Consider the following 17,246-nt stretch of genomic DNA (forward strand, 5'->3'; position numbering starts at 1 on the left):
GACTTGAGAAACTGAGTTAGAACAATGAGGGGAGATTTGATAGAGGTATATAAAATTATGATGGGTATAGATAGAGTGAATGCAAGCAGGCCTTTTCCACTGAGGCTAGGGGGAGAAAACAACCAGAGGACATGGGTTAAGGGTGAAGGGGGAAAAGTTTAAAGGGAACATTGGGGGGGGCTTCTTCACACAGAGAGTGGTGGGAGTGTGGAATGAGCTGCCAGATGAAGTGGTAAATGTGGGCTCACTTTTAACATTTAAGAAAAACTTGGACAGGTACATGGATGAGAGGTGTATGGAGGGATACGGTCCAGGTGTAGGTCAGTGGGACTAGGCAGAAAAATGGTTCAGCACAGCCAAGGGCCAAAAGGCCTGTTTCTGTGCTGTAATGTTCTATGGCAAGAAGAAATGTGGACAGAGTCCATAGAGAGGAGGCTGGTTTCTGTGATGTGCTGAGCTGTGTCCACAACTCTCTGCAGTTTCTGGTGGTCAGAGGCAGAGTAGTTGCCATTCCAAACCATGGGTGCATCTGAATAAGATTCTTTCAATGGTGCATTAATTGCAATTCTGGGAAGGTTAAACGGGAGATGCCACATTTCTTTGGATTCCTGAGGAGGTAGAGGTATTGGTCATGGTGTTTACACGGTTGGACCAGGACAGTCTACTGCTGATGTTCACTCCGAGAAACCTGAAGCTCTTAACCTCAACACCACTGATGTAACCAGCTGCACATGCACAATGCTTTATAGTACCAGTGACCCGGTAGTGGTTACCAGTGGTAGTTACCAGTGTAGTGGTTAGCATAACGCTTTACAGTACAGGTTCAGTTCCCATCGCACGGTAGTGTAGTGGTTAGCACAACACTTTACAGTACCAGTGACCCGGGTTCAATTCCCATCACACGGTAGTGTAGTGGTTAGCACAACGCTTTACAGTACCGGTGACCCGGGTTCAATTCCCATCACACGGTAGTGTAGTGGTTAGCACAACGCTTTACAGTACCGGTGACCTGGGTTCAATTCCCATCACACGGTAGTGTAGTGGTTAGCACAACGCTTTACAGTACCAGTGACCCGGGTTCGATTCCCATCACACGGTAGTGTAGTGGTTAGCACAACGCTTTACAGTACCGGTGACCCGGGTTCAATTCCCATCACACGGTAGTGTAGTGGTTAGCACAACGCTTTACAGTACCAGTGACCCGGGTTCAATTCCCATCACACGGTAGTGTAGTGGTTAGCACAACACTTTACAGTACCAGTGACCCGGGTTCGATTCCCATCGCATGATAGTGTAGTGGTTAGCACAACGCTTTACAGTACCAGTGACCCGGGTTCGATTCCCATCACACGGTAGTGTAGTGGTTAGCACAACGCTTTACAGTACCGGTGACCCGGGTTCAATTCCCATCACACGGTAGTGTAGTGGTTAGCCAAATGCTTTACAGTACAGGTGACCCGGGTTCAATTCCCATCACACGGTAGTGTAGTGGTTAGCACAACGCTTTACAGTACCAGTGACCCGGGTTCGATTCCCATCACACGGTAGTGTAGTGGTTAGCACAACGCTTTACAGTACCGGTGACCCGGGTTCAATTCCCATCACACGGTAGTGTAGTGGTTAGCACAACGCTTTACAGTACCAGTGTCCCACATTCAATTCCCACCGTTGCCTGTAAGGAGTTTGTACTTTCTCCCCGTAACCATGTGGGTTTCCTCCAGGTGCTCTGGTTTCCTCCCATAGGCCCAAGATGTACAGTTGGTAGGTTAATTGATTATTGCAAATTGCTCTGTGATTAGGCTGGGGTTGAATGGGGGGCTTTGCTGGGTGGCGTGGCTCGAAGGGCCAGAGGGCCTGTTACACGCTGTATCTCTCCATTAAAATAAAAATAAATAAAAAACTTTCAGATGGAGTTAGAGCAGTCCTGAATACACAATGAGCAATGTAGGACACAACCTCTGTTTGTTTATTTACAGATAGAACAGGCCAATCCAGCCCAATGAGCCACAGCAGGCTGATTTAACACTAACCTGATCAGAGGACAACTTACAATGACCAGTTAATCTCAACACTAAGACATACCTCCACATTGACGAATACTGTACTGTGCACCCTTGCTACATAAATGTGCTAAGACTTTTGCACAGTACTGTATGCAGAGGGATAGGCCATGACTGGAGGGCTCTCACAATGAATGTATCTGTAGCCTGCAGCCAAGGGGGGTGCTCGGATCAGATACAGTCACTACATTAATGAGGCAATCAGACAGGCACTAGGACAGAGGGAGAGAAGCACAGAAATGGGCTAGGACTTTCTCTTCATAACAAAGAGGATGAGAGGTGACTTGATAGAGGTGTACACGATGATAAGAGGCATAGATATACTGGATAGCCAGAGACTTTTTCCCAGGGTAGAAATGATGGGACATAGTTCTAAAGTGATTGAAGGAAAGTACAAGAGGCACGTCAGAGGTAGGCTTTTTATACAGAGCGGTAGGTGGGTGGTGTGGTGGAGATGCGTCTCTACCAAAGGAGGTGTAAGGTGCTCCTTCCTTCCGCTATCTTGCGGGTCACCCTTGGGCAAGGTGTAGCACCTGCTTAGCCCTCGATCAGAGCCACACAAAGCCATGGAAGCAGGTGGTGTATATCACAAGACCTGGTTATGTGACCATTGACACCAGGGAGACAATCTCTGAAGAGTATGAATGATGACTGGGACCACCCATCTGCAGAGAAGAAGGCAGCAATGACAAACCACTTCTGTAGAAAAACTTGCCAAGAACAATCCTGGTCATGGTTAGAGAAAAGACAACTGATTAAAGACTTTGAAGACCATTATTGCCTCCATCATACAACATAGCACATGATGAAGATGATGATGACAAGGAAGTCCAGATTCCTCTCTCTCCTGTCACTTATTAGGTCACTAAATGACCCCTTACTTTGTCTAAAGCACACCTGCCTCACCCCTCTCATCTCAGTTATCTCTTGTGAAGTTCATTGGTCCTTGGCGGAAGCATTATTCCCATACCTGCATCCTGGTCTTTATCACATCGAGGGGTGTGTTACCAAAGACACTGGCAGCCCCAGCTGTAGCTCCGAACAGGCCTGTGATGAGAGGGTTTAACTCTTTGGCCGGGTTGTCCCCTGAGGGAGGAAGCAAAAGGGAGAGTTACTGCAGTCAGTTGGTCAGACGCACGTCGACCCACCTTGTTCGTGTTGGCTCAGGGAACCCGCAATCCCAATGATTGCTTCTCTTCCACACCACCTTCTCCCTCCACCCAGCGAGCTGTGTGTCCCAGAAATATAAACCCAGGCCTACAAGAAACAAGTGACACACACAAGATGCTGGGGGGCCTCAGCAGGCCAGGCAGGATCTGTGGTAACGAGCGAGCACTGTTCATTCATCTCCATAGATGCTGCCTGGCCTCTTGAGTTCCTCCAGCGTTTTGTGTGTGTTGCTCAGATTTCCAGCATCTGCAGACTTTCTCCTGTTTTTGAGAACAACACCCTGCATTGCTGCCTGAATTATCAACAAGCCTCAGACGTTTACAGCTGTCCATCTTAATCCACAACTCTGGAGGAGTTTGAACACTTTTAAATTCTTTTTTCCAAGAAGCATACTTTCTTTCAAGAGATCTTCTCCATGGCCTTTCCAGGCCTTTCACATCCACACTCAACATCAATGTCTGCATCCGCACCACCATCCCCACCTCTGCCGCGTCTCCCACACCCCTCCCGTGGGACTCCACCCAACATCCGCCAGATTCGCTCTCTCCGCTCCTCACTGACAGCTACAGTATTGTGTACATACCTATTATATATACACAAATACATGTACATACACACAGGCAAATACAGTACTGTATACATACATATTATATACGTATATACACATGCATGCACACACATACATATTTATTTGTAAAGCCGGCTGTGTAATTTCTCCTGCTCTGCTCTGTATCAGTCAGATATTTCAACACAGAGCGGACCTCACCCACGGGACAGGCCATCTCACGGTCTCTGCCCAGTGGTCGAGCTGTTGCCTCTCTGCAGCATGGAGACCCAGGTTTACTCACGACTTCCAGAGATGTCTGACAGGGTGTCTGCACCTTCCCCCCGTGACCGTGTCGGGACTGTTTGGTGGGGTGTCTGCACCTTCCCCGTGACCGTGTCGGGACTGTCTCCCCGTGACCGTGTCGGGACTGTCTGACGGGGTGTCTGCACCTTCCCCCCGTGACCATGTCGGGACTGTTTGGTGGGGTGTCTGCACCTTCCCCGTGACCTTGTCGGGACTGTCTCCCCGTGACCGTGTCGGGACTGTCTGACGGGGTGTCTGCACCTTCCCCCTGTGACCGTGTCGGGACTGTCTCCCCGTGACCGTGTTGGGACTGTCTGACGGGGTGTCTGCACCTTCCCCCTGTGACCGTGTCGGGACTGTCTGACGGGGTGTCTGCACCTTCCCCCCGTGACCATGTCGGGACTGTCTCCCCGTGACCGTGTCAGGACTGTCTGACGGGGTGTCTGCACCTTCTCCCTGTGACCGTGTTGGGACTGTCTGACGGGGTGTCTGCACCTTCCCCCCGTGACCGTGTCGGGACTGTCTGACGGGGTGTCTGCACCTTCCCCGTGACCTTGTCGGGACTGTCTCCCCGTGACCGTGTTGGGACTGTCTGACGGGGTGTCTGCACCTTCCCCCTGTGACCGTGTTGGGACTGTCTGACGGGGTGTCTGCACCTTCCCCCCGTGACCGTGTTGGGACTGTCTGACAGGGTGTCTGCACCTTCCCCCCGTGACCGTGTTGGGACTGTCTGACGGGGTGTCTGCACCTTCCCCCCGTGACCGTGTCGGGACTGTTTGGTGGGGTGTCTGCACCTTCCCCGTGACCGTGTCGGGACTGTCTCCCCGTGACCGTGTCGGGACTGTCTGACGGGGTGTCTGCACCTTCCCCCCGTGACCATGTCGGGACTGTTTGGTGGGGTGTCTGCACCTTCCCCGTGACCTTGTCGGGACTGTCTCCCCGTGACCGTGTCGGGACTGTCTGACGGGGTGTCTGCACCTTCCCCCTGTGACCGTGTCGGGACTGTCTCCCCGTGACCGTGTTGGGACTGTCTGACGGGGTGTCTGCACCTTCCCCCTGTGACCGTGTCGGGACTGTCTGACGGGGTGTCTGCACCTTCCCCCCGTGACCATGTCGGGACTGTCTCCCCGTGACCGTGTCAGGACTGTCTGACGGGGTGTCTGCACCTTCTCCCTGTGACCGTGTTGGGACTGTCTGACGGGGTGCCTGCACCTTCCCCCCGTGACCGTGTCGGGACTGTCTGACGGGGTGTCTGCACCTTCCCCGTGACCTTGTCGGGACTGTCTCCCCGTGACCGTGTTGGGACTGTCTGACGGGGTGTCTGCACCTTCCCCCTGTGACCGTGTCGGGACTGTCTGACGGGGTGTCTGCACCTTCCCCCCGTGACCGTGTTGGGACTGTCTGACAGGGTGTCTGCACCTTCCCCCCGTGACCGTGTTGGGACTGTCTGACGGGGTGTCTGCACCTTCCCCCCGTGACCGTGTTGGGACTGTCTGACAGGGTGTCTGCACCTTCCCCCCGTGACCGTGTCGGGACTGTCTCCCCGTGACCGTGTCGGGACTGTCTGACGGGGTGTCTGCACCTTCCCCCTGTGACCGTGTCGGGACTGTCTGACGGGGTGTCTGCACCTTCTCCCTGTGACCGTGTCGGGACTGTCTGACGGGGTGTCTGCACCTTCCCCCCGTGACCGTGTCGGGACTGTCTGACGGGGTGTCTGCACCTTCTCCCTGTGACCGTGTCGGGACTGTCTGACGGGGTGTCTGCACCTTCCCCCCGTGACCGTGTCGGGACTGTCTGACAGGGTGTCTGCACCCTCCCCCCCGTGACCGTGTCGGGACTGTCTCCCCCGTGACCGTGTCGGGACTGTCTGATGGGGTGTCTGCACCTCCCCCCGTGACCGTGTCGGGACTGTCTGACGGGGTGTCTGCACCTTCCCCCCGTGACCGTGTCGGGACTGTCTGACGGGGTGTCTGCACCTTCCCCCCGTGACCATGTCGGGACTGTCTCCCCGTGACCATGTCGGGACTGTCTCCCCGTGACCGTGTCGGGACTGTCTGACGGGGTGTCTGCACCTTCCCCCCGTGACCGTGTCGGGACTGTCTGACGGGGTGTCTGCACCTTCCCCCCGTGACCGTGTTGGGACTGTCTGACGGGGTGTCTGCACCTTCCCCCCGTGACCGTGTCGGGACTGTCTGACGGGGTGTCTGCACCTTCCCCCCGTGACCGTGTCGGGACTGTCTCCCCGTGACCGTGTCGGGACTGTTTGGTGGGGTGTCTGCACCTTCCCTCCGTGACCGTGTCAGGACTGTCTGACGGGGTGTCTGCACCTTCCCCCCGTGACCGTGTCGGGACTGTCTGACAGGGTGTCTGCACCTTCCCCCTGTGACCGTGTCGGGACTGTCTGACAGGGTGTCTGCACCTTCCCCCCGTGACCGTGACGGGACTGTCTCCCCGTGACCGTGTCGGGACTGTCTGACAGGGTGTCTGCACCTTCCCCCCGTGACCGTGACGGGACTGTCTCCCCGTGACCGTGTCGGGACTGTCTGACGGGGTGTCTGCACCTTCCCCCCGTGACCGTGTTGGGACTGTCTGACGGGGTGTCTGCACCTTCCCCCCGTGACCGTGTCGGGACTGTCTGACGGGGTGTCTGCACCTTCCCCCTGTGACCGTGTCGGGAGTGTCTGACGGGGTGTCTGCACCTTCCCCCCGTGACCGTGTCGGGACTGTCTGACGGGGTGTCTGCACCTTCCCCCCGTGACCGTGTCGGGACTGTCTGACGGGGTGACTGCACCTCCTCCCCGTGACCGTGTCGGGACTGTCTGACGGGGTGTCTGCACCTTCCCCCTGTGACCGTGTCGGGACTGTCTCCCCGTGACCGTGTCGGGACTGTCTGACGGGGTGTCTGCACCTTCCCCCCGTGACCTTGTCGGGACTGTCTGACGGGGTGTCAGCACCTTCTCCCCGTGACCGTGTCGGGACTGTCTGACGGGGTGTCTGCACCTTCCCCCCGTGACCGTGTCGGGACTGTCTGTCGAGGTGTCTGCACCTTCTCCCTGTGGCAGAGTCGGGACTGTCTGACGGGGTGTCTGCACCTTCTCCCTGTGACCGTGTCGGGACTGTCTGACAGGGTGTCTGCACCTTCCCCCTGTGACCGTGTCGGGACTGTCTGACGGGGTGTCTGCACCTTCTCCCTGTGACCGTGTCGGGACTGTCTCCCCGTGACCGTGTCGGGACTGTCTGACGGGGTGTCTGCACCTTCCCCCCGTGACCGTGTCGGGACTGTCTCCCCGTGACCGTGTTGGGACTGTCTGACGGGGTGTCTGCACCTTCCCCCCGTGACCGTGTCGGGACTGTCTCCCCGTGACCGTATCGGGACTGTCTGATGGGGTGTCTGCACCTCCCCCCGTGACCGTGTTGGGACTGTCTGACGGGGTGTCTGCACCTCCCCCCGTGACCGTGTCGGGACTGTCTGACGGGGTGTCTGCACCTCCCCCCCGTGACCTTGTCGGGACTGTCTGACAGGGTGTCTGCACCTCCTCCCCGTGACCGTGTCGGGACTGTCTGACGGGGTGTCTGCACCTTCTCCCTGTGACCGTGTCGGGACTGTCTCCCCGTGACCGTGTCGGGACTGTCTGACGGGGTGTCTGCACCTTCCCCCCGTGACCGTGTCGGGACTGTCTCCCCGTGACCGTGTTGGGACTGTCTGACGGGGTGTCTGCACCTTCCCCCCGTGACCGTGTCGGGACTGTCTGACGGGGTGTCTGCACCTCCCCCCCGTGACCTTGTCGGGACTGTCTGACAGGGTGTCTGCACCTCCTCCCCGTGACCGTGTCGGGACTGTCTGACGAGGTGTCTGCACCTCCCCCCCGTGACCTTGTCGGGACTGTCTGACAGGGTGTCTGCACCTCCTCCCCGTGACCGTGTCGGGACTGTCTCCCCGTGACCGTGTTGGGACTGTCTGACGGGGTGTCTGCACCTTCCCCCCGTGACCGTGTCGGGACTGTCTCCCCGTGACTGTGTTGGGACTGTCTGACGGGGTGTCTGCACCTCCCCCCGTGACCGTGTCGGGACTGTCTGACGGGGTGTCTGCTCCTCCCCCCCGTGACCTTGTCGGGACTGTCTGACAGGGTGTCTGCACCTCCTCCCCGTGACCGTGTCGGGACTGTCTGACGAGGTGTCTGCACCTCCTCCCCGTGACCGTGTCGGGACTGTCTGACTAGGTGTCTGCACCTCCTCCCCGTGACCTTGTCGGGACTGTCTGACGGGTTGTCTGCACCTTCCCCCCGTGACCTTGTCGGGACTGTCTGACGGGGTGTCTGCACCTTCCCCCCGTGACCGTGTCGGGACTGTCTGACGGGGTGTCTGCACCTCCTCCCCGTGACCGTGTCGGGACTGTCTGACTGGGTGACTGCACCTTCTCCCTGTGGCAGAGTCGGGACTGTCTGACGGGGTGTCTGCACCTTCTCCCTGTGACCGTGTCGGGACTGTCTGACGGGGTGTCTGCACCTTCCCCCCGTGACCGTGTCGGGACTGTCTCCCCGTGACCGTGTTGGGACTTTCTCCCCGTGACCGTGTTGGGACTGTCTGACGGGGTGTCTGCACCTCCCCCCGTGACCGTGTCGGGACTGTCTGACGGGGTGTCTGCACCTCCCCCCCCGTGACCTTGTCGGGACTGTCTGACGAGGTGTCTGCACCTCCTCCCCGTGACCGTGTCGGGACTGTCTGACGAGGTGTCTGCACCTCCTCCCCGTGACCTTGTCGGGACTGTCTGACGGGTTGTCTGCACCTTCCCCCCGTGACCTTGTCGGGACTGTCTGACGGGGTGTCTGCACCTTCCCCCCGTGACCGTGTCGGGACTGTCTGACGGGGTGTCTGCACCTCCTCCCCGTGACCTTGTCGGGACTGTCTGACAGGGTGTCTGCACCTCCTCCCCGTGACCGTGTCGGGACTGTCTGACGAGGTGTCTGCACCTCCCCCCCGTGACCTTGTCGGGACTGTCTGACAGGGTGTCTGCACCTCCTCCCCGTGACCGTGTCGGGACTGTCTGACGAGGTGTCTGCACCTCCTCCCCGTGACCGTGTCGGGACTGTCTGACGAGGTGTCTGCACCTCCTCCCCGTGACCTTGTCGGGACTGTCTGACGGGTTGTCTGCACCTTCCCCCCGTGACCTTGTCGGGACTGTCTGACGGGGTGTCTGCACCTTCCCCCCGTGACCGTGTCGGGACTGTCTGACGGGGTGTCTGCACCTCCCCCCCGTGACCTTGTCGGGACTGTCTGACAGGGTGTCTGCACCTCCTCCCCGTGACCGTGTCGGGACTGTCTGACGAGGTGTCTGCACCTCCCCCCCGTGACCTTGTCGGGACTGTCTGACAGGGTGTCTGCACCTCCTCCCCGTGACCGTGTCGGGACTGTCTCCCCGTGACCGTGTCGGGACTGTCTGACGGGGTGTCTGCACCTCCCCCCCGTGACCGTGTCGGGACTGTCTCCCCGTGACCGTGTTGGGACTGTCTGACGGGGTGTCTGCACCTCCCCCCGTGACCGTGTCGGGACTGTCTGACGGGGTGTCTGCACCTCCCCCCCGTGACCTTGTCGGGACTGTCTGACAGGGTGTCTGCACCTCCTCCCCGTGACCGTGTCGGGACTGTCTGACGAGGTGTCTGCACCTCCTCCCCGTGACCGTGTCGGGACTGTCTGACGAGGTGTCTGCACCTCCTCCCCGTGACCTTGTCGGGACTGTCTGACGGGTTGTCTGCACCTTCCCCCCGTGACCTTGTCGGGACTGTCTGACGGGGTGTCTGCACCTTCCCCCCGTGACCGTGTCGGGACTGTCTGACGGGGTGTCTGCACCTCCTCCCCGTGACCGTGTCGGGACTGTCTGACGGGGTGACTGCACCTTCTCCCTGTGGCAGAGTCGGGACTGTCTGACGGGGTGTCTGCACCTTCTCCCTGTGACCGTGTCGGGACTGTCTGACGGGGTGTCTGCACCTTCCCCCCGTGACCGTGTCGGGACTGTCTCCCCGTGACCGTGTTGGGACTGTCTGACGGGGTGTCTGCACCTTCCCCCCGTGACCGTGTCGGGACTGTCTCCCCGTGACCGTGTCGGGACTGTCTCCCCGTGACCGTGTCGGGACTGTCTGATGGGGTGTCTGCACCTCCCCCCGTGACCGTGTCGGGACTGTCTGACGGGGTGTCTGCACCTCCCCCCGTGACCGTGTCGGGACTGTCTGACGGGGTGTCTGCACCTCCCCCCCGTGACCTTGTCGGGACTGTCTGACGGGGTGTCTGCACCTCCTCCCCGTGACCGTGTCGGGACTGTCTGACGAGGTGTCTGCACCTCCTCCCCGTGACCGTGTCGGGACTGTCTGACGGGGTGTCTGCACCTTCCCCCTGTGACCGTGTCGGGACTGTCTCCCCGTGACCGTGTCGGGACTGTCTGACGGGGTGTCTGCACCTTCCCCCCGTGACCGTGTCGGGACTGTCTGACGGGGTGTCTGCACCTTCCCCCTGTGACCGTGTCGGGACTGTCTCCCCGTGACCGTGTCGGGACTGTCTGACGGGGTGTCTGCACCTTCCCCCTGTGACCGTGTCGGGACTGTCTCCCCGTGACCGTGTCGGGACTGTCTGACGGGGTGTCTGCACCTTCTCCCTGTGACCGTGTTGGGACTGTCTGACGGGGTTTCTGCACCTTCCCCCCGTGACCGTGTCGGGACTGTCTCCCCGTGACCGTGTCGGGACTGTCTGACGGGGTGTCTGCACCTTCCCCCTGTGACCGTGTCGGGACTGTCTCCCCGTGACCGTGTCGGGACTGTCTGACGGGGTGTCTGCACCTCCCCCCCGTGACCGTGTCAGGACTGTCTGACGGGGTGTCTGCACCTTCCCCCTGTGACCGTGTCGGGACTGTCTGACGGGGTGTCTGCACCTTCTCCCTGTGAAAGAGTCGGGACTGTCTGACGGGGTGTCTGCACCTTCCCCCGGTGACCGTGTCGGGACTGTCTGACGGGGTGTCTGCACCTTCCCCCCGTGACCGTGTCGGGACTGTCTGACGGGGTGTCTGCACCTTCCCCCCGTGACCGTGTCGGGACTGTCTGACAGGGTGTCTGCACATTCTCCCCGTGACCGTGTCGGGACTGTCTGACGGGGTGTCTGCACATTCTCCCCGTGACCGTGTCGGGACTGTCTGACGGGGTGTCTGCACATTCTCCCCGTGACCGTGTCGGGACTGTCTGACGGGGTGTCTGCACCTTCCCTCCGTGACCGTGTCGGGACTGTCTGACGGGGTGTCTGCACCTTCCCTCCGTGACCGTGTCGGGACTGTCTGACGGGGTGTCTGCACCTTCCCCCCGTGACCGTGTCGGGACTGTCTGACGGGGTGTCTGCACCTTCCCTCCGTGACCGTGTCAGGACTGTCTGACGGGGTGTCTGCACCTTCCCCCCGTGACCGTGTCGGGACTGTCTGACAGGGTGTCTGCACCTTTTCCCCGTGACCATGTTACTTCCAAGTACTGTCTGAGGAGTGTTGGATCCACTGGGCCTGCACTCACTGGAGTACAGGAAGATTGCCGAGGGGAAATATACCGGGCAATAAAGGGCCTGTGTAGAGTGGATAAATGGACTTTTCCATTTATAGGACAGTCTCTACCCCAAGAGCACAGCCTCAGAATGGAGGGATGTCCCTTTAGAATAGAGGTGAGGAGGAATTTCTTCAGCCACAGGGTGGTGACTCTGTGCAATTTGTTTGCATAGACACTATGGAGGCCAAGTCTTTGGGTATATTAAGGCAGAGAGAAACAAGTTGTTGTTTAGTCAGAAGGTTAAGGGCTAGAACATGGGGTTGTAAGAAAAAAGACAATCAGCCATAATGCAGTAGTGAAGCAGACTCGATGGGCTGAATGGCCTAATTCTGCTCCTATACCTTACCGTTATACGAACATTACCTTTGTACCAGTTCTTCAGGGAAGTCATGACAAAGAAACGGATGGCCTGATTGGAACCCTGCTTCAGAACCGTCGCTGTTAGCCCCTGATATGTCCCTTTCAGTCCTGGGCAGAGGGAGACAAAAGCTTCAGTCCACACATCACTAGGCCCAGGTATCGCTCCCCTTCATACACACACGGATGACTTAACAGCATTCCCCTCCCAGCCAGCCCACGGCAGAAACTCCCAGTTGGAATTCCTGGGCATATTCACTGAAAGGACTGCTGACTCACAGCACAGGGAGTTGGGAGGGATGTGGTTACCAGGATGAGTAGCTGCTCGATGCAGAGACTGAGGGAGGAGATCAGATGGGGATGGTGGAGACTAGGGATTTGGCAGACGCTGCACGTCTTGAGCAAAAATCAAATCAACAAAGTTTAATTATCATTCTGACCATACATGGATACAGTCGAATGAAACAGTGTGCCTCTGGGGCCCAGGAGCATAACATACATTCAAAATAGTGAGAGAAAAAACACACATCGTTACACAAGCAAACATGAGTTAGATATGGCCCTTGTGGCTAAAGGGATCGGGGGTATGGAGAGAAAGCAGGTACAGGGTTCTGAGTTGGATGATCAGCCATGATCATACTGAATGGGGGTGCAGGCTCGAAGGGCCGAATGGCCTACTCCTGCACCTGTTTTCTATGTTTCTATGAGTGACGTGCAACTTGATGGTACAGTTCCCGGCAATCCGCCTGTCGTTCTGCCAATCGAACACCGGAGGGCAGCACTGACTGGAGAGGGCAGCCCCAACCGAGAAACTCAGCAAGTCAGACAGACAGACATACTTTATTGATCCCAAGGGAAACTGGGTTTCGTTACAGCCACACCAACCAAGAATAGTGAAGAAATACAGCAATATAAAACCATAAATAATTAAATAATAATAAGTTAATCATGCCAAGTGGAAATAAGTCCAGGACCAGCCTATTGGCTCAGTGTGTCTGACACTCTGAGGGAGGAGTTGTAAAGTTTGATGGCCACAGGTAGGAATGACTTCCTATGACGCTCAGTGTTACATCTCGGTGGAATCAGTCTCTGGCTGAACGTACTCCTGTGCCTAACCAGTACGTTATGGAGTGGATGGGAGACATTGTCCAAGATGGCATGCAACTTGGACAGCATCCTCCTTTCAGACACCACCATCAGAGAGTCCAGTTCCACCCCCACAACATCACTGGCCTTACGAATGAATTTGTTGATTCTGTTGGTGTCTGCTACCCTCAGCCTGCTGGCCCAGCACACAACAGCAAACATGACAGCACTGGCCACCAGACTCGTAGAACATCCTCAGCATCGTCCGGCAGATGTTAAAGGACATCAGGTAGCATCTGCTAAGAGGAATAAACAGTCAACGATTTGGGCCGAGACCCTTCATCGGGACTGGAAAAGAAAGGGGCAGAATCCAGAATAAGGTGGTAGTGGGAGAGAGGGGAAGGAGGACAAGCTGGCAGGTGATGAGTGGAAGAGGCAAACAGCAGAAGAGTGAGGGGAACCAGTGGAGGTGCTGGATAACGGAGGAGAAGAGCGAGAGGTGAACCAGAAGCAGGAATGGGCAAAGAGAGAAGGGAAAAGACCCTAAGACTTAGGAGCAGAACCAGGCTACCTGGCCTACCGATTCCGGTCCGCCACCCTACCATGGCCAATCCATTATCCCTCTAAACCCAATCTACCCACCTCCCGCAACCCTCAACACACCAGCTAACCAACCACTGCTATAAATACGCTCAATGACCTGGCCTTCACAACTGCCTGTGGCAATGAATTCCACAGGCACACCACCCCCTGGCTAAATAACTTCCTCCTCATAGAAACACAGAAAACCCACAACCCATACAGACCCTTCAGCCCACGATGCTGTGCTAAATGTGTACATACTTTAAAAATTACCTAGGGTTACCCATAGCCCTCTATTTTTCTAAGTTCCATATACCTATCCAGGAGTCTCTTAAAAGACCCTATCATATCCGCCTCCACCACCATTTCTGCGTAAAAAACCTACCCCTGACATCTCCTCTGTACCTACTCCCAAGAACCTTAAAACTATGCCCTCTTGTGTTAGCCATTTCAGCCCTGGGAAAAGGCTCTGACTATCCACACGATCAATGCTTCTCATCATCTTATACACCTCTATCAGATCACCTCTCATCCTCCACCGCTTCAAGGAGAAAAGGCCGAGTTCACTCAACCTATTCTCATAAGACATGCCCCCCAATTCAGGCAGCATCCTTGTAAATCTCCTCTGCACCCTTTCTATGGCTTCCACATCCTTCTTGTAGTGAGGTGACCAGAACTGAGCACAGTACTCCAAGTGGGGTCTGACCAGGGTCCTATATAGCTGCAACATTACCTCTCAACTCTTGAACTCAATTCCACGATTGATGAAGGACAATGCACTGTATGCCTTCTTAACCACAGAGTCAACCTGCGCAGCAGCTTTGAGTGTCCTATGGACTCGGACCCCAAGATCCCTCTGATCCTCCATACTGCCAAGAGTCTTACCATTAATACTACATTCTGCCATCATATTTGACCTACAAAAATGAATCACCTCACACTTATCTGGGTTGAACTCCTGCCACATCTCAGCCCAGTTTTGCATCCTATTGATGTCCCGCTGTAACTTCTGACAGCCCTCCACACTATCCACAACACCCCCAACCTTTGTGTCATCTGCAAATTTACTAATCCATCCCTCCACTTCCTCTTCCAGGTCATTTATAAAATCACGAAGAGAAGGGGTCCCAGAACAGATTCCTGAGGCACTCCACTAGTCACCGACCTCCATGCAGAATATGACCCGTCTACAACCACTCTTTGCCTTCTGTGGGCAAGCCAGTTCTGGATTCACAAAGCAATGTCCCCTTGGATCCCATGCCTCCTTACTTTCTCAATAAGCCTTGCTTGGGGTACCTTATCAAATGCCTTGCTGAAATCAATATACATTACACCTACTGCTCTACCTTCATCATTGTGTTTAGTCACATCCTCAAAACAATTTCAATCGGGCTCGTAAGGCACGACCTGCCATTGACAAAGCCATTCTGACTATTCCTAATCATATTGTACCTCTCCAAATGTTCATAAATCCTGCCTCTCAGGATCTTCTCCATCAACATCCTGGTCTATCTCTACTCACTTTCTTGAATAAGGGAACAACATCCGCAACCCTCCAATTCTCTGGAACCTCTCCCGTCCCCATTGATGATGCAAAGATCATCGCCAGAGGCTCAGCAATCTCCTCCCTCACCTCCCACAGTAGCCTGAGGTACATCTGTCTGTTCCCAGCGACTTATCCAACTTGATGTTTTCCAACAGCTCCAGCACATCCCCTTTCTTAATGTCTATATGCTCAAGCTTTTCAATCCACTTTCTTTCTTTCTAAATGGATGCTCCTATATTCTGAGGCTGTCCCCTCTGGTCCCAGACTCACCCACCATGGAAAACATCCTCTCCATATCTACTCTGTTTAGGCCTTTCAGTATTCAATAAGTTTCAATGAGATCCCTCATCATTCTTCTAAACTCCAGTGAGTACAGGCTCAGAGCTATCAAACACTCCTCATACTTTAACCCTTTCATTCCTGGAATTATACTCATGAACCTCCAATGGCAGCAGATCTATCCTGAGACAAGGGACTCAAAGATGCTCACAGTATGAAGCGTGGTCTGACCAATACCTTATAAAACCACAGCATTCGATCCTTGCTTTTATATTCTAGTCCTCTCAAAATGAATGCTAACATTGCATTTGTCTTCTTCACCACCGACTCAACCTGCAAGCTAACCTTTAGGGATTCCACCATAAAGATTTCCAAGTCTCCTTGCACCACTGATTTTTGAATTTTCTCTCTGCTTAGAAAATAGTCTATGCCTTTATTCCTTCTACAATACACTTCCAGACTGTATTCCAGCTGACACTTCTTTGTAGTGGTTAGCACAACGGTTTACAGTACCAGTGACCCGGGTTCAATTCCCATCACACAGTAGAGTAGTGGTTAGCACAACGCTTTACAGTACCAGCGACCCGGGTTCAATTCCCATCGCACGGTAGTGTAGTGATTAGCACAACGCTTTACAGTGCCAGCGACCCGGGTTCGATTCCCATCGCACGGTAGTGTAGTGGTTAGCACAACGCTTTACAGTACCAGTGACCCGGGTTCAATTCCCATCACACGGTAGTGTAGTGGTTAGCACAACGCTTTACAGTACCAGTGACCCGGGTTCAATTCCCACCGCACAGTAGTGTAGTGGTTAGCACAACGCTTTACAGTACCAGTGACCCGGGTTCAATTCCCATCACACAGTAGAGTAGTGGTTAGCACAACGCTTTACAGTACCAGCGACCCGGGTTCAATTCCCATCGCACGGTAGTGTAGTGATTAGCACAACACTTTACAGTACCAGTGACCCGGGTTCAATTCCCATCACACGGTAGTGTAATGGTTAGCACAACGCTTTACAGTACCAGTGACCCGGGTTCAATTCCCATCACACGGTAGTGTAGTGGTTAGCACAACGCTTTACAGTACCAGTGACCCGGGTTCAATTCCCACCGCACAGTAGTGTAGTGGTTAGCACAACACTTTACAGTACCAGTGACCCGGGTTCAATTCCCATCACACGGTAGTGTAGTGGTTAGCACAACGCTTTACAGCACCAGTGACCCAGGTTCAATTCCCATCACACAGTAGTGTAGTGGTTAGCACAACGCTTTACAGTACCAGTGACCCGGGTTCAATTCCCATCACACGGTAGTGTAGTGGTTAGCACAACGCTTTACAGTACCAGTGACCCGGGTTCAATTCCCATCACACGGTAGTGTAGTGGTTAGCACAACACTTTACAGCACCAGTGACCCGGGTTCAATTCCCATCACACGGTAGTGTAGTGGTTAGCACAACGCTTTACAGCACCAGTGACCCAGGTTCAATTCCCATCACACAGTAGTGTAGTGGTTAGCACAACGCTTTACAGTACCAGTGACCCGGGTTCAATTCCCATCACACGGTAGTGTAGTGGTTAGCACAACGCTTTACAGTACCAGTGACCCGGGTTCAATTCCCATCACACAGTAGTGTAGTGGTCAGCACAACACTTTACAGTACCAGTGACCCGGGTTCAATTCCCATCACACGGTAGTGTAGTGGTTAGCACAACGCTTTACAGTACCAGTGACCGGGGTTCG

General features: G+C 55.4%; 1 protein-coding gene across 1 annotated transcript in view; it reads right to left on the reverse strand.

Moving 5' to 3' along the window:
* LOC140730882 (tricarboxylate transport protein B, mitochondrial) overlaps nt 1–17,246 on the reverse strand; it is a 195,840-nt gene that overhangs the window by 12,611 nt on the left and 165,983 nt on the right. The window contains exons 6-7 of the mRNA XM_073051870.1: nt 12,015–12,119; nt 3,031–3,146 (exon numbers count right to left, since the gene is read on the reverse strand). Coding sequence (XP_072907971.1) covers nt 3,031–3,146; nt 12,015–12,119 — 221 coding nt within the window. The remainder of the gene's footprint in view (nt 1–3,030; nt 3,147–12,014; nt 12,120–17,246) is intronic.

The sequence above is a fragment of the Hemitrygon akajei genome, chromosome 7, assembly GCF_048418815.1.
Source record: "Hemitrygon akajei chromosome 7, sHemAka1.3, whole genome shotgun sequence".
NCBI classification, from domain to species: domain Eukaryota; kingdom Metazoa; phylum Chordata; class Chondrichthyes; order Myliobatiformes; family Dasyatidae; genus Hemitrygon; species Hemitrygon akajei.